Source organism: Lagenorhynchus albirostris, chromosome 18 (genome assembly GCF_949774975.1).
Source record: "Lagenorhynchus albirostris chromosome 18, mLagAlb1.1, whole genome shotgun sequence".
NCBI lineage: Eukaryota > Metazoa > Chordata > Mammalia > Artiodactyla > Delphinidae > Lagenorhynchus > Lagenorhynchus albirostris.
Window position 1 is genome coordinate 68615246 of NC_083112.1, and position 18361 is coordinate 68633606.

The window sequence follows — 18361 nt, forward strand, 5'->3', positions numbered from 1 at the left end:
AGTCTGTGTCTGGATGGTCTTTTGTTCAGCTAAAATTCTATTGTGGAAAAAATAAAAAGCAAATTTTAGAGGAAACCTGCAGTCTGTCACAATATACTTCTGTATTTAAAAATTTTTTTTTTACCTATATTACTGTTGTAACTTATATTGTACTAAACATTAGATGAATGATTCAGTCTCTCTGGATCACAATTTTCTTAGTTTTGTCTCCTTTTGCCTTGTAATATTCTTATTCTATAACTGGTTACTGAAAATTCCCCCAAAGCATGTACCATACTGTTTGCTTTTGTGTACCTTCCTGTGATATCTAACTCCTGCATGAGTAGTAGGTGTGGAGAAAATGTTGAGAGAGAGAGAGAGAGAGATTAATCTGCTCAGAACATCAGCATTGTTAAAACTTCGCAGCAGATGTGGCAGACTTTTGGTAAAGGGCCAGAGAATAAATATCTTAGACTTTGTGGGTCACATGGTCTCTGTTGCAACTACTGGGCTCTACTGTTCAGCATGAAGACAACCGTATATAAACACTGCTGGGTTTCAATAAAACCTTATTTATGATTTGACCTGCAAGCCATAGTTCACTGATCCTTCCTTGCCTTATAGGATGGGTACACCCTCCAGATGGAAATAGCGATAAGCTTAAATTTGTGGAGCTGCGTTCTTACAGAATGTTAACTAGAAGTTAGGTAGGTAGGTCAGTGCTGAGGCTTAGGATGCTGTACAGCTTCTGTCGTTTGTTTATTACATGTTGTCTTCTGCTCTGTATTTATTCTCATATAAAAGGATAATAATGAGCACAATTATAATTTACCTTTTTGAGTGCCTGGCATTGTGTTAAACATTATTTCATTTGTACCTCATGACAATCATACTAACTAGACTGGTGATAATAAATCACCATTTCACAAATGAGAAAACTAAAACTTCAAGAGTTTAAATAACCTTACTCAAGGTGAGAGGTAGATCAGGTACTTGAACCTGAGTGATTCTTTGCTTACTTTGTAATTATTCTTGTATAAGTGAGGATTCTATAAGACTTGAATCAGATCAAGAACAAGCAAGAACAGAATCAGGCTTTCTAGGTTTGTTACGAAGTATAGTGGTACAAATTAGAACTATGCAAGAGTGGGTTAAAGAATTGGAAGGAATTAGCAAACCTCTCTGTTTACTTCAACTTCAGCTCTCTTATGCTCCAGTCACCCTTCTAGTGGACACCTACTCTAATTCCTGCTTTCCATGGTTTTGAGACGCCTTTTTGCTTTACTTTTTACTCCTATTTAATATCTTTGTAATCTACTCCCTTCATAAAGTCTTTCTATATCACAGAATCCTCCTCATACCATTCATATCCCTCTTGTGGTAGTTACCTATTTAAACTTTACTTTGGAATAGTCATTGTGTACTAGGCTCAGTTTTTCCTACTTGATCACAGGCTTTTTTCTTCTTCTCGTCCTCTTTGTCGTCTCCCTTTCTCTCCTCCCCTCCCGTCCCACCGCCCCTGCCCCCCGCCCCAGCCCCCCTTCTCCTTTTCTACTTATTTTGAAGTACACTTGACATATAATAAACTCATACTTAAAGTATTCAATTTGATGAGCTTTGACATATGCATGTATACACCTGTGAAACCATCACCACAATCAAAATACTGAACATTTTTGTCATCTCCCAAAGTTTCCTCATGGCCTTTGCCTCTCCACCCTCTCTCCGACCCTGTCCTAATGCAGCCACATGATCCACTTTCTGTAGGTTGCATTCAGTATGCATTGTTTTTGGTCTTGCTTCTTTAATTCAGCATAATATTTTGAGATTCATCCTTGTTATGTGTATTGGGGGACTCACTTCCTTTTATTGCTGAGTAGATTTCCATTATATGGACAAACCACATTTTGTTAATCCATTCACTGTTGATGGACATTTAGATTGTTTCCAGTTTTTGACTTTGCAAATAAAGCTGCTAACCTCTGTGTGTGTTTGTATAGGCATATGCTTTTATTTTAACATGGGTAAATACTTAGGAGTGAATTGTCTGAATCATATGGTGAGTATATGTTTAACTTCTAAAGAAACTGCCAGACAGTCCAAAGTGGAAGTAAACTGTAAAATCTACCAATTTATTCCCTGTCACCCACACAGGTGGTGACAGTTCCACTTGTTCCACATTCTTGCCGACACTTAGTGTTATCTGTCTTTTAACCTTTAACCACTTAAATTGGTGTTTGGGTATATCCCACTGTATTTCTTTGACGGTGATGTTGAATGTCTTTTCCTGTGCTTACTGGCCATTTGTATATATTTTGTGAAATGTCTCCTTAGATCTTTTGCCTATCTTTTCTCACCTGGTTTGCTTGTCATCTTATTTTTATATTGTTAGCATTCTTTATATATACCAGATACAAGTTCTTTATTTGAGATATGTGTTGTGAATATTTTCTCTGTGGCTTGCAATTTCATTTTCTTAATTACATCCTTTGAAGAGCAGACTTTTAAATTTTGATGGAGTATAATTTGTTGATATTCTTTTTATGGTTCATGGGTTTTGTGTACTATCTAAGAATCTGTTCCCTACCTCAGGGTAACAGATTTTTCTCCTGATTTCCTTCTATAAGTCTTATAGTTTTAGTTTTGTGACCCAATTTGAGTCAGTTTTTATGTATGCTGTGAATTAGGGTTGAGGTTCACTTTCTGTTTTTCCCAAATGTGTATCTAGTAGTTCTAACATTTATTGAAAATACATTGATTTTCCCACTGAATTTCTTAAATTTGCATTCAGAGTTTTATTGCTGCCTCAAGTTCAGACATTTTTTTGTTGTCAATTGAAATCAAGGAGGTGCGTAATCTTGCATGGTTTTTTGCTAGGCCATAGGACACTGATGATAAATTTCTCCAGATAATAGGAGTTAGATTTTTAACAGACTCATTGTTTTTAATTCAGCCTGTTATCATTTTATTTTTAGGTGTTACACATAATATTGCATTACTTCGAGAGGTGATAATCAACTCACGCTTTGTAAAAGGAGACATCAACACTAAATTTCTTTCTGATGTGTATCCTGATGGCTTTAAAGGTTTGTATATATTGAAGTATTTTAGTGTATTAAAGTTATTATTTTTTATACTTTATTACAGTGTATACTTTATTCTGAAATTAGGGCCTTGGGCCTATATTGTACTTGATTTATTGATATACTTAGAGTATCCTAGACTATAGACATTCATTATTTTGAGTATTCATGAGTGACTCATGAATGTGTAATAATTTGTAATTTTGTTGAGTGAGAAATTCAACTAGTATGTGGAATGTTGTGTTTCTGAAAGTCAATACATGTTTGTATTCCTCACTGATAGGAGTATATACAGGAACTCTTCTTTAATATTAAAAGTGTATCTTTATGAAAATTAGCACGGAAAATTTCAGACTACTAGGTGCTATTCCTATTAATGAAAATGGGGATGTCTAAGAAGATGATGGCTTTATTCTGAAAAATGAGTTTTGAATAAAGTAATGAGTGGACTGTGAAACTTAGCACTGCAAAGTTATCAGTGAGTGTTTCCAGGTAGTAGAAAAATTGCTCGTTAAGTGAGAGAGAAAACCCTTGAGTGCGCATTGAAAATGTGGTTAACATGGTGTTAAGACACTGACAGGACTTAATGTGAGACTTACCAGAAATGTTACGCGCAGGCTCAGCGGCCATGGCCCACGGGCCCAGCCGCTCTGCGGCATGCGGGATCTTCCCGGACCGGGACACGAACCTGTGTCCCCTGCATCGTCAGGCAGACTCTCAACCACTGCACCACCAGGGAAGCCCTCTACGTATATTTCTAATGAGCTTGGGGACATATGAAGATTAGGTTTTCTCTCACAAATTTTAAGTGTTCTTTATATCCATTTAAAGTGTTTTAGTATATAAAATGACTCCTTCATTTTAGGAGCTGTATATAGATTCAGGTCAGCTTCACTGAATACATTTACAAAGCAACTTATTACATCAGAATTTATAATACAGAGTTTTCATAAGAATAACTGGAGATTACTGATTTGATTGTTCTTTCACAACTTTAGTGTTACAGGGCTTTATCATTAGTACCAAGAAAAATAAAGAATGTGTTTTATTTCGGAACTTAAAACAGAGACTAATGAATCATCAGGTTCTTTTTCCTGAATTTTTGAATTTTTAAAAATATAAATGACAACCTTAACATGATTGCACTTTTGTTCTTGTGTGATTATTTCATTAATATCTGTTGGTTGCATGAAGCCAGGAACCGCTTAATGTTATTGCTTTTTATTGTTTCACTAGCAACTAAAACAGACATTAAATAAATATTTGTTGAATTAAGGAAAAGAATCTTTTTAATTTTTTTTGATTTAGATGATTCTTTTTATTTTTATCATGGCTTTACTGAGATATGATTCACATACCATACAATTAAAAGTGTACAATTCAATGGTTTTCAGTAAGGGAAAAGAATCTTGTTCATAGTATGGGTGAGAAGGTATTACCTTGACTATTTTTACTTAACTGTACATGTGTCCAGATTACAAATTGGTTTTATTTTGATCCTAACATTTTGGCTTCTTGTCCTTTCCAAAGTTTTAATTAAAAGTTATTGTCGGTTGTGAAATGGACTCAGATTTCCATGTGCTTTTGTGTCTGCCTGGCTTACGTGAAACAGTAGGCAGAAGGGAGAGAACAGGTCAAAACTTAAGGGAGGGCTTCCCTGGTGGCGCAGTGGTTGAGAGTCCGCCTGCCGATGCAGGGGACACGGGTTCGTGCCCCAGTCCGGGAAGATTCCACATGCCGCGGAGCGGCTGGGCCCGTGAGCCATGGCAGCTGAGCCTGCGTGTCCGGAGCCTGTGCTCTGCAACGGGAGAGGCCACAACAGTGAGAGGCCCGCGTACCGCAAAACAAAACAAAAAACTTAAGGGAACCTTTAGAACACACATATTGTATGTGTGCATGGGTATTTATATATACATACACACATTTATACATGTGTTTATGCATATTTGGTATTATATCCCATTACCATGGAAAAGAAAATGGAGCATTTAAAATTTCTAATTGGAGTTGGGTACTATGTGCTATACATTTAGCAGCAATTGAAAATGTTCCAAATTCTCAAGAGAACTCAGAAATTTTCTTAAAACCGAATATTGCAGTTTGCTGTAATAAACTTAAATATTACATTTCTTTTTTTGGCAGGCAGTTATCAGCACAGACACCATAATTCTGTTTCTTATGCATAACAGTTTTTAAATTGTTATAAGTTGTTAGAAGGTCTTTAACAATTTTTGGTCTCACCCTTCATTTTACATGTGAGGAAACCAAAGCCCAGAAAGACTGATAAGGCTAAGTGACCAGTAATATAATAAAGCCAGAAATTAAACTTAGTGTTTAACTTAGTGGTTTCAACTTCTGTTTCAGTACTCATTCAGTTGTGCTAGGATTCAAATTCATAAACCACAGAAGTTTTCAGAGTATGCTGTATGTGTCATATTGTCTGTACAATATGTACGATACGACAGTTTAAAAGTACACACCTATATTTGCCATTCTTAATGTCTACTGCTTATTTTATTCCTTCATATTATTTTCATGTCAGTTCTTTCTTCTCTGAATGGCTACTACCTCTTGTTCTTCTTCTTCAGATTACTGTATTTCTCCTTCCCGATTTTTCCCCAGAGCATGTCTTAGATATATTAAACTGTATCATCTTTGATTGTTTGATATATGTGCCTGAAAGAGACAGCAGGAAGTGGCAACTGAAGTTAATCCAGGATCTTATCCATATGTTTGAGGCGGAGTCATTTTGCCCCTTTGGGATTACCCATCTGCTTCCCATCTGTCCAGCTATCCTAGACACTATTCATAGGCAAGTGCCTGTTTTTATGACTGCATTAAATTTTTTTATTATATATGTATATTATCCCAAGTTTATTTGTAGACTAGGGCAGTGTTACTAAAGTCTCTTAGACTGAACCTTGAAATGATTGTGTCTAAACTTTAAAAATAGAATACACAAGAATTTGTTCTTCACGTCAACTTATTAGATGCTGATGTTGAAAAGGTATTTTCCTTTGATTCTGAAAAATAAATGGAAAATGGAGAAGTAGATATTTTGATTTTGAAATAAAGGGAAAATTGAAGAAGAAGATATTTTAAGAAGTATAATTTCAGATAGCCTAGAATGGACATTTTGGACTTACTTCTTTGCTGCCTTGCTACACTTGAACCACCAGCCCCATCAAAAGAAATCATTAGAATTATCTTTCTCTTCGTTGTGGAATGTTTAGACAACTTTGATTTAGCACAAGAAGTCTACTGTTAATTACACTTCTCTTTATTTTTTCCCTTTGAATTTAGTCAAGTATTTCTGTACCTTTAAAAGTGGTAAATATGTGACTGAAGTGTTGCCTTTAAAAATTCAGTCTTTAAAATCATTCAACAAATAATTGGTATAGACTCTAGAAGAAAATCAAAGAGAAATAATATATTTTCCCTGTCCTTAAAGTGCTTATATCATTAGGGAAATAAACAGGTAAAGAACTAACTACACTACAGGACAGAATAAAAGAAGTGCTAAGGTGAAGATACAAGCAAAGTGTCTTGAAGCAGAGAAAAAAGAAACTAGTTGCAATTTGGGGAATCAAGGATGGCTTCAAGGACGAGGTGGTGTAGATTATTGAAACACCTCTCCAAGGACTCTCTTCAGTAGGTGCAGGGGCTGTCATACTGCCTCAGGAGAGCCACTGTGTGTATCTCTTCCTAATCCATTTTTGATGTGATGTTGGTGGTTTGAAATCAGCCTTGGAGAAAGTACTTACAGTAAGGAAATTGGCAAATGCTGCACACTACCGCACTTCTTCCTTCACATCCCAGTTGGTTATTAAACATTTACCAGCAAACCCCCGCCTATACTTTGACCTGACTATTGGGAGCAAACAGAGTCATTTGCATACAAAGGAAGAAGATTACCTATATAGGGAGGGAGACCTAGAAGAATCCCTGAAGACAGCAAGTATTCAGTTTTAGACCTGCAGGTATGGGAGGGAGATGACTGCTGCTGACTGAAAAATTGTGAGAACACTTAAAGGTATTAGAAGAGTACAAAAAACTGTGAGTTTTAGAAATGAAACATTTCAGCAAAGTGAAAGGACTGCTAAGAACAAAATTACAGTGACCCAAAAAAAATACATGGAAGAAGTATCTCAAAATATGTAGCAGAAAGGTAGAGAGAATGAAATGTGCGAAATGATGAGAGATGTAGAGAGAAGTGCCAAGAGATTGTATATGTGAATAGTAAGGGTTTCATGAAATAAAATCGACAAGGAAAGGTTAATTTTAAAAGAAATAATAAGGGAGATTTTTTTTTTCACTGTTCTTAAGAAAGACTTGAGATGTTGTTGGAAAGACTCACTGAGTTTCAGACAGGATTAATGAAAAAGAGTAACTATTCTAGGCTTATCAAGAACAAAAAACTTTTTAAAGCTTCTAGAAAGAAAAAAGTTATATGCAAAGAATGTAGAATGAAATCATCTTCAGACTCTATAAACTGGAAATTAGAAAACCTTAAACTGAGTATCTGTTCCATAGGAAGGAACTTGTTCCAAGAGTACTATACCCAACTAAGATATCCCTCATGTGTCCATGTGAAACGAGAGATTTCCTCGAAAAGGGAAATTACTGAAGAAAATACTTTTCGAGGAAATTACTGAAGAATTATATAATTCCAGTTAGGTTCACAAGGGGCTCTTGGGGACTCCCAGTAATCCCCAGGCCATACTTTGAGAACAGCTCTTGTGTAGATGGTATGTTTTTGAGAAGACCGAGACCAAATTTCTGTAATCCTCATGTAGGGTAGTTTATTATGGAAGCATATGGAATGTTTCCATCACTGCTTCAGTGTTGGGGATGATTAGGAACTTTTCAAAGCCTGTAGGAATGTGGTTTATTAGGCCACTGAGGGTTCTGTTACTGAATTCCCAGACCAACGAGACGTCCCACATTGGTGTTATAGTTTATGGTGCTCCTAGGTTTGTCTCGAAGAATGGGTCACTGGGGCTTTCCTAACCCTTCAGTGTCATGAAACACTGCACCTTTCATTTTCATGGAACACCTCTCTGTAGAAAAATGTGCTGCCGATCTGGAAAGTCTTTATATTCTAGTTGTGAATATTTTTAGTCTTATTTCTGTTTTGAATAATTTTTAAGTGTTGAAATTACTTCATTTCTTTCCGATAAACTTAAATAACTACCTGATCATTTTTTCTTCTTTGAATTGTACAAGTAGCATCTTAGTGCTGATGATCCAGCACTCAAATTGCCTATACTGTACCATCTAATAAACTCTATTATCATGGTCATTAAACTCTATTAAACTCTATCATTAAACTCTATTATCAATATATAGCATGGTAGTAAATAAATAGTGTTAGAAGTTGTGGTGAGATTACAGAGCACTCAAGGGGATGTGTTAGCTGGCAGACCCTGGAGTATCCAGTTCTGCCTTGATTCACACACTTCTTGAGGAATTATTATGCACATAGAGCAGATTTCCCCGCTGCACCACACTCAGCCAGACCAGGGAGTCTTCCCCGGGTTTGTCAGGCTAGACCACTGCCCCCAGGTGCAGCTGTATTATGGTAAGAAGAGTGAATTAAAGAGAGAGAGAGAGAAATCGATTGGTTGTTTGGTTGATTGACTGGGATTCAAACCCTGACTGTAAGTATAGAGGCAAGAGGATCACGTATTTATTTTCTTTTAGTCCTTCACATTAGAAAACATGGTCCAGCCACTGTCCTTGACCGGCAACACTCCTTTTCCTCATTTTATCCTCTCTCTCCTTAGAAGTAAAATTTGGGGTGGGGAGTGATAAGGAGAAGCAGATATGAGGAGCCCTAAGTTTTTCCCAGAGATCTCTGGGAGTAGTTTTCTTATTTGCAATTGTTTTGTTCTGTGCATCTGTTTAATATCTTCTTTCCCAAATTGGACTATAAACTTCCAGTGAGCAGGGGTATTTGAACCATCTTGCTCCCTCCTTTCCCTCTGGCACAGCCCAGTGTCTGGTACAACACTAGCTCCATAAGAGATGCTTGATAAAATACTTGTTTGAATGACTAATAACTCTGTAATATAGAAGCATAGATGTTAGCATTATGTGTGTGATTGATTGACTGATTGATTGATTTCCCTCAGGACACCAGTTAACAGAGAATGAGAGAAACCAGTTATTGGCAATAGCTTCATCCTTGTTTGTGGCATCCCAATTAAGAGCACATCATTTTCAAGAAAATGAAAATTCAAGGTATGTGAGATCATTTAAAGCAATAAATAAAGCAGAAAAATTTGGACATTATTGGAGAAAGTACTCTGAAACCTTATAGGAAATCTGTTCAAGTAATTTGTATTTATTACTTTTGTTTTCTTACTGGAAAAATGTTTTGAGAAGTGTTATAGTACTAAACTTTAGGAAGTGACCTGAACAGTTAAAAATATGTATATAAGAAACTTGTTTATAAGCTATAAGAAAGAATTAACAACAGATTGAGTTAGTTATGTGTGAGCCCTAAGTGTACCTTTTAGCTTCCTAATAACCTAAGCAAAAGGGAAAACATGCTTTATACCCGGGCAAGTAAAAAAAATCATTGTGACGTTCATGCTTCTGAGTGACAGGATTATTTATTATGACTGTCTGCACTTGCTAGAGTAATCCTACTTAGTAAGTATAGTCCATTACTTGCTAGAAAGGCAGTTGATAAAATTGTGTTACATCAAGTCCTTTTCCTTTCTTTTTACTTTTCCTCAAGAGGAAGAATAAAGATTAGAAAAAAGATGGCAGGTGACTGAGCAGCTCTGAAGAGCACAGATCAGAAACTCAGGTTACTCCCAAAGAATTAGGTAGAAGGAAAACTAAATTGGTCTCAGGATATATATTCGTGGCTAATGTGGTTTTACTCAGAAAATCTGAGTAACCGGAACTTCTCTTTTTTAAAATTTTTATTGGAGTATAGTTGATGTACAATGTTGTGATAATTTCTGCGGTACCGCAAAGTGATTTAGTTATACATATATATATACATTCTTTTTTTAAATGTTCTTCTCCATCATAGGATATTGAATACAGTTCCCTGTGCTATAGAGTAGGTCCTTGTTGTTTGTCCATCCTGTATATAAAAGCTTACGCCTGCTCACCCCCACCTTCCACTCCATCCCTCTCCAGCCCCCTCCCCCTTGGCAACCACGTCTGTTCTTTATGAGTCTGCTTCTGTTTCATAAGTAGGTTCATTTGTGTCATATTTTAAATTCCACATATAAGTGATATCATATGGTATTTGTCTTTCTTTTTCTGATTTACTTCACTTAGTATGATAATCTCTAGTTGCATCCAAGTTGCTGCAAATCTGCATCTATCCATTCATCTGTCAATGGACATTGAGCTTGTTTCCATGTCTCGGCTATTGTGAATAGTGCTGCTATGAATATAGGGGAGGGAGCATGTATCTTTTTGAATAAGAGTTTTGTCTGGATATATGCCCAGGAGTGAGATTGCTGGATCATATGGTAATTCAGTTGTTAGTTTCCTGTGGAACCTTCATACTGTTTTCCATAACCGCTGCACCAACTTACATTCCCACCAACAGTGTAGGAGGGTTCCCTTTTCTCCACACCCTCTCCATGATTTGTTATTTGTAGACTTTTTAATGATGGCCGTTCTGACTGGTGTGAGGTGGTACCTCATTGTAGTTTTGATTTGCATTTCTCTAATAATTAGTGACATTGAACATCTTTTTCTGTGCTTATTGGCCGTCTGTGTTTCTTCTTTGGAGAAATGTCTATTTAGGTCTTCTGCTCATTTTTCGATTGGGCTGTTTTTGTTGTTGTTGTTGGGCTGTATGAGCTGTTCATATATTTTGGAAATTAAGCCCTTGTCGGTCGCATAGTTTGCAAACATCTTCTCCCATTCTGTAGGTTGTCTTTTCATTTTGTTTATGGTTTCCCTTGCTGTGCAAAAGCTTGTAAGTTTGATTAGGTCCCATTTTTTATTTCTGTTTTTATTTCTATTGCCTTAGGAGACTGACCTAAGAAAACATTGCTATGATTTATGTCAGAGAATGTTTGGCCTGTGATCTCTTCTAGGAGTTTTGTGGTGTCATGTCTTATGTTTAAGTCCTTAAGCCATTTTGAGTTTATTTTTGTGTATGGTGTGAGGGTGTGTTCTAACTTCATTGATTGACATGCGGCTGTCCAACTTTCCCGACACCACTGGCTGAAGGATCTTCTTTTTTTCATTGTATATTCTTGCCTTCTCTGTCAAAGATTAATTGGCTGTAGGTGTGTGGGTTTATTTCTGGGCTCGCTATTCTGTTCTCTTGATCCATATGTCTGTTTTTGTGCCAATACCACACCATTTTGATTACTGTAGCTTTTGTAGTAGTGTCTGAAGTCTGGGAGGGTTATGCCTCCTGCTTTGTTCTTTTTCTTCAGGATTGCTTTGGCAATTCTCTGGGTCTTTTATGGTTCCATATAAATTTTACGATTATTTGTTCTAGTTCTGTGAAAAATATCATGAGTAATTTGATAGGGATCCCATTAAATCTGTAGATTGCTTTGGGTAGTATGGCCATTTTAATGATATTAATTCTTCCAATTCAAGGTCCTGGGATATCTTTCCATTTCTTTGATTCATCTTCAGTTTACTTTATTAATGTTCTATAGTTCTCAGTGTATAAGTCTTTCACCTCCTTAGTCAGGTTTATTCCTAAGCATTTTATTTTGGGGAGTGTGATTTTTAAAAGATACTGTTGTTTTTACATTCCCTTTCTGATAGTTCACTGTTAGTGTAAAGAAATGCAACCAATTTCTGTATGTTAATCTTGTATCCTGCTTCCTTGCTGAATTCGTTTATCAGTTCTAGTAGTTTTTGTGTGGAGTCTTTAGGGTTTTCTATATATATAATAGTATCATGTCATCTGCATATAATGACAGTTTTACCTCTTTCCTTCCAATTTGGATACGTTCTGTTTCTTTTTCTTGTCTGATTGCTGTGGCTAGGACTTCCGATTCTATGTTGAACAGAAGAGGCGAGAGTGGGCATCCTTGTCTTATTCCAGATTTTAGTGGGAAGGCCTTAAGCTTTTCACCGTTGAGTAGTATATTGGCTGTGGGTTTGTCATAAATAGCTTTTATTATGTTGAGATATGTTCCATCTATACCCATTTTGGTAAGTTTTTATCATGAATGGATGTTGAATTTTGTCAAATGCTTTTTCTGTATCTATTGAGATGATTACGTGTTTTTTGTCTTTATTTTATGTGGTGTATCACATTGATTGATTTGCATATGTTGAACCATTCTTGTGAACTTGGGACGAATCCCAAGTAACCAGTACTTTTCATTTGTTCTTATCCTCAAGGGAAAGTACAAAAAGCTTAATGTATGATCTTTTTTTGAAGTTAATTTGGTGACTGTCTAGGGAGAGATGAGAGGATATTGAATTTCTGCAAATTACTGAATGAGTGGAAGGAGGAGGAAAATGGTCAGTAGAGCCAAGAATCTGGTTGGTTTGTTTGTTTTCCCCCTAAAGTCGTGCTCCCCAGTGTGGAAGCCACTAGCCATGTGTGCCTATTTGAATTAAAATTAAATTAAAAACTCAGTTTCTCAGTCACATTTCAATGTCAGTGTCAGTATAGTCACTACCCACACTTGCAGTGCTCCATAGCCACTACTGTACCGTGGTCAGTGGCTACTGTATCAGGTAACAGAAAGAACCTTTCCATCATCACTGTAGTATTTCTGTCAAGCTTTGTTGGACTGTGCTGTTTTGGAGTGATGTGTGTGAAGGAGAGATCTAAGCTTTTGCTTTAAAGCCAGAATCATACCTTGTATGAATAATATTTTTATTATTTTTTTGGTAAATACAATATTCATATCTTTATTCCTTTACCTTCAGGTGTTACTTGGATCTTGACTATTTCAGAAGTCCTGAGTATAGCTAATGATGAACTGGTTTGATCTTTAAGCAGTGTATTCTAGTTATTTTCAGAGAGTGCTGACTTAACATTCGTAAGAATCTGAAGAAGTTTTAAAAAATAAAAGAAGAAAAAAAAATAAAAGAATAAAAATTTCCTGTAATCCTGCAATAACCACTTCTAATATTTTAATATATTCCTTTCCAAGTATATATGTGTGTATGTTTATACATATCCATACTTGTAGTGTATATACCCTACATAATTAGAGTCATACTGGAAATGTCGTTTGAATTTTACTTTTTAAAATTTCATATTATGTTGTGACTGTTTCTTCTCTTTATTCACTACTCTTTGAAAGCACATTTAAAATTTCTATTATAGTGAATTTAAAATATATGCAAAATAACTGCTCTTAAAAACACCATCAAGAATATTATAAAACAGTATAACAAATGGCAGAATGTATTCAGAGATACATGTCCAATAAAGGACTTGAATCTATAATGTATAAATAATTCTTAGAATTAAAAAATGAGCCAAACAACCGAATTAAAAAAAAAATAGAAGATTTGGCATAGACTCTTTTACAAAGAAGTTATATGAATGGCAAATAAGTCCATGAAAAGATGTTTAACATCATTAATCATTAGAAAAATACAAACTAAAATCACAGTGGTACACCACCACACACCCGGGAGAATAATGTACATCAAATGGTGAGTAGAAAAATAAATGTGGTATATCCATACAACGGAATACTGTTTAGCAATAAAAAGAAATGCAGTACTGATACGTGCATCTACATGCATAAACCTAAAAAGAAAATCATGCTAAGAGGAAGAAACCAGTTAGAGAAGACTGTATAATGTAGTTTCATTTATTTGTAATTTCTAGGAAGGATGGAAGTGTAAAAGACAGAAAAAAGATCAGCGATTGCCTGGGTGCAGGTGTTGACATTACAGAATTACACCTTTATACAGTCTATGTCCAAAACTATAAACCAATAATTATTTTAAATGCATTAGTCTCTTAAATTATATAGAAAACAAAACAAAGTTAAGATGACACTAGCTTTCACTTTAATAATTTTTAAAATGCATTAGACCCTTAAATCATATAGAGAACAAAAAGTGGAGTTACAAGCTATTGTTACAATAATACTAGCTTTTATGATTGTCCATGTATTTGTCTTTACTGAGATACTTATTTCTTCATGTGGTTTCTTAGTACTGTCTAGTGTCCTTTCGTTCCACCCTGCTGGACTTCCTTTAGCAATTTTTGTAGGGCAGGTCTAGTTGTCACAGACTCCTTCAGCTTTTGTTTATCTGGGAAGGTGTTAACTTCTGCCTCACTTTTGAAGGACGTTTTTGCTAGATTTAGGATTCTTGGTTGATGGGTTTTTTTCTTTTAGCACTTTGAATATATCAGCCCACTGCCTCTGGCCTGCAGAGTTTCTGATGAGAAATCTGCTGATAATCTTATTTGTACTTGAAAATTCGTTCCTCTCTTTCAAGATTCTGTCTTCAGCTTTTGAAGGTTTGACTGTGTGTCTTGGTGTGGGTCTTGGAGTTCATCTTATCTGGAGTTTGTTGAGCTTTTTGAATGTTTATGTTCATGTCTATCATCAAATTTGGAAAGTTTTTGGTTGTTATTTCTTCAGATATCCTCTTTGCCCCTTTCTCTTTCTCCTTCTGGGACTTTCACGATGTATACGTTGGTCTACTTGATGGTATCCCCACAGGACCCTTAGGCTCTGCTCACTTTACTTCGATCTTTTTTCTTTCTGTTCTTCAGACTTGATAATTCTGTTGTCCTGTCTTCATGTTGACTGATTTTTTCCTTCTGTCTGGTCAGATCTGCCTTTGAATTACTCTAGTGAGTTTTTCATTTCAATTATTGTGCTTTTCAGCTCCAGAATTTCATTTCTTTTTAGGTTTTCTGTCTTTTTATTGATATTTTTATTTTGTTTACACATTGTTTTCTTGACTTTCTCCACATCTTCCTTTAGTTCTTTTAGCATCTTTAAGATAGTTGTTTTAAAGTCTTTGTCTGATATATCTGCCATTAGGTCTTTTTCAGGGATATGTTCTGTTGATTTTTTTTTTTTTTTCCCTTTGAGTAGGCCGTACTTTCTTGTTTATTTGTATGACTTCCGATTTTTTGGTTGAACACTGGACATTTCAATCCAATGATGTGGTAACTTTGGAAATCAGATTCTCCTCCTTCCTCAGGGTTTAGTGGTTTATGTTATTGTCTTTGTTTATCATTTTTGTTTTTCTGATTATTGTAGGCTGCCTCTGTGCCAATGATCAGCCTGAGGTGTAAACTTAAGGTGTTCTCTGGTCTTTTCCTAGACTTTCCCTGGGCATGTGCAGTCACTTTCCAATTTTCCTTGTATATGCAGTTGTTTTTGGATGTTTTAACCTTTAAGGCCTAGCTCTTGAAAGGGGGCGGGGGAAATGAAGGTGGGGGGGCGGTTAGGGAAGCACTAGACCCTTAAATCTCCTGGAAGTCACTCCAGTCAGAGGGGGAGGTGCTTGCAACAATGAGGGAGGTGCAGTAGCTGGCTGCCTGCCTTTCTGTCTGCACCTCTGTGTTCAGAAGCAGCAGTTAGCAGTCGGAGCACAGATCCTTAGTATTTGGAGGACAGGGTTCTGTTCTGCCCACCCTGGCTTCCACAAGCTGTGTGCAGGCTGCTCCAGTGAACACACCCACAGTTGCACCCAGGAGGCTGGGAGTGGGGGATGGGGAGCTGCTACTGTGCTAAAGCTGAAGTTGACCACAGGTTAACACAGTTACCCCCAAGCCTTCTTCTGAAGGTTCCACAAGAGTTATATCAGACAGATTCTGCCAGTGTGACTGTTGTCTAGGTGGGGAGAGAGATTCTTGGTGCTTCCTATTCTGTCATCTTCCTAGAATCTTCCTCCTCTTATATTACTGTTGAATTCATTACCCTTTAGAACTTGGAAAGAAGTTAGATTCATAAAATATGTGGGCCAGAAGTTCAGTTATGTAGATAATTGTGCACATATTACCTATATAACAAACAACTATTTTATTTTTGGTACATTTATTTTCTATTGAACTTATCGTTTATCTAGTAGGCCAGTTTACCGTAAAGTTGCTACCACCAGAGACCTATAACGTTTAACAAAATATACTGGTCTTTTTGGACAAAGCATAATCTTGTTTAGGCAAAAGTGAACCGAAGCTATTTCTGCTTATTTGCTGAAGAGGTCCCTGACACCAGGGCTGGTGTAAAGTGGTTGGCTCTTCACATTTTGGCTTCACAGTCGTGTTTTCACTATTGCCTGGGTAATGGAGTCCAAAGTCGGCCTCCGGGTGTGGCTGCGTGTTGCTGTGTCATGGGTGTGCTCACGTACTCTTCTGCCTCCAAACCCAGGAGCCGGCAGCACTTCCTTTGTGCTGCTTGCTTTGGCTGCTGGTCTTATTTTCCCAATTTCTCCATGGGTTTTACGCTTTCATCATTTATGACTTGGAAAAAACTTTAATAATATGTACCCATAGTATTTGGATAGTAAAAAGATAGTGTATTTTAGAAAAAGAGAACAGTTAATGTCAGAAACAATAACAATTTTTCTTTGACTGTAAATGAAGTGAATTAAGTTTTTACATAAATACATACTGTCTTAGCATGGAGTTATTTTTCTTTGTAATCATTCTTTTCCTTTGTAATCATTCTTTTCCTAAACACTTTTATTGACAGAAATGAATCATTAAAAGTTGTGTTAAACAATTGCTTCATGTTATTTGAAGCTAAAATTATTTTGTTGGCATTGTGGTTTGGTATAATAATTTGTTTCACTAACTGCTAATGATTGGAGGAAAATCTAGTAAAGAAAAAAATTTAGTTCCTTTCAGTAATCTTTCATTTAGTTTTGGTCAAAATGCCTGTTTTCCTTAGATCCAAATGTTGTTCACTGGCCAGGATTCACCTTTCTGATCTTCGACCCTCCTCTTACTTTACTCTGGTTCAGGTCCACCTCTGCCATTGTAATAACTTTTTACTTGATTTCAAAAAGGGCAATCATAAAACCTCCTCAATCACTTGGGGTGCTTTTGGGTACAAGTAACAGAAACCCTTATTCAAACCGACACATCTTTGTTGAACAGGAGGCTCAGAGAACGGAAAGGACAAGACTCAGGAAGTGCATCTGCTAATGTCGCTTCTCTGTAGTTCCTTAGCCTTGCTTTCTTCTGTGCTTTGTCAGAAGGCTGTGATAGCAGGATAGCTGTAGACGTTTTAGGAGTCAAATCCAGATTGTGTCTGTCCCTAGGAAGTGAGGAAATCTCTCCCAAGTGTTACCCAACCACCTACTTCTCAGTTCTCATTGACCAGAAAGAACTCATCCCATTCCTAAACCTGTCACTGCAAAGGGAATTGGATTGTTGTGTTTGTCCGGGACTGATTTTCTGGTGTGAAATAGATGTTGAGGAATCAACTAAAGTGACCACTACATTTTCTAATAATAACTCCCTGCCTTCCTTTGTATGGGATGTAATATTGGGTTGGCGAAAAAGTTTGTTCGGGTTTTTCCATAAAAGCTTATGGAAAAACCTGAGCGAACTTTTTGGTCAGCTCAGTATTTATTTTTCTTGTTGTGTTCTACTGGCTAGGACTACCAGTATAGTTTCATGTTTAAGGGCACAGCCTTTTGTTCCAGAGACTTGGATTTCTCCCTGGTTTTGCTGATCCCTAGCTACTATTTTAGGATAAATTATTTTGCCTCTCTTGGACTTAGTTTCCTCACCTGTAATGTGGAGATAATAGCAGTTCTTAAAGAAAGAGTGTTTGTCAATGACAAATGAGATATTAAATACTTAGCATGATGCTCATTAACTTTTAGTTGTCCCTCCCTAATTTTCTTTTTCTAAAATCTCTGATGACAAAGATTCTATTTCGAGGGTAGTGGCAATGATATATACTCGTTTTATTCCTGAGTAACTCGAATGCCTTGAGTGTTTCAACATCAACGGGTACATTAGCTATTGGTTTGAAATCTTTCTTCTTACATTAAAGATGTAGCCTTCCATTCCTTACTGAATAAGAAAGTCAGATACAGATATTAAATATAATCACGTCTTTTAAAATTACCTATTGATCATTAAAAGAATTGAGTTAGAAAATTTAGAGTATTAAGCAGGGAACAAAATGATTAAAAAAAATCCTGCCCCCATAGAGCTTACATTTAAGTAGAAGGTAGACAGACAAAACAGATGTAGCAATACATCAAATGATGATAAATACTTCGGTGAAAAACAAAACAGGGAAGGGATATAGAACATCCTGGGGTGGATGGTGACCTAGTTGTAGTTTTTAAATTTGGATTGCAGCGAAGTGGATGGCAGGTTGGATTAGCAGGATGGG

The 18361-nt window shown here is 36.4% G+C and overlaps 1 protein-coding gene across 1 annotated transcript in view; it reads left to right on the top strand.

Annotated features, from left to right (window-relative positions):
- The window catches only part of PCCA (propionyl-CoA carboxylase subunit alpha), a 354456-nt gene that overhangs the window by 193529 nt on the left and 142566 nt on the right, over nucleotides 1–18361 (top strand). The window contains exons 17-18 of the mRNA XM_060128689.1: nucleotides 2955–3065; nucleotides 9197–9305. Coding sequence (XP_059984672.1) covers nucleotides 2955–3065; nucleotides 9197–9305 — 220 coding nt within the window. The remainder of the gene's footprint in view (nucleotides 1–2954; nucleotides 3066–9196; nucleotides 9306–18361) is intronic.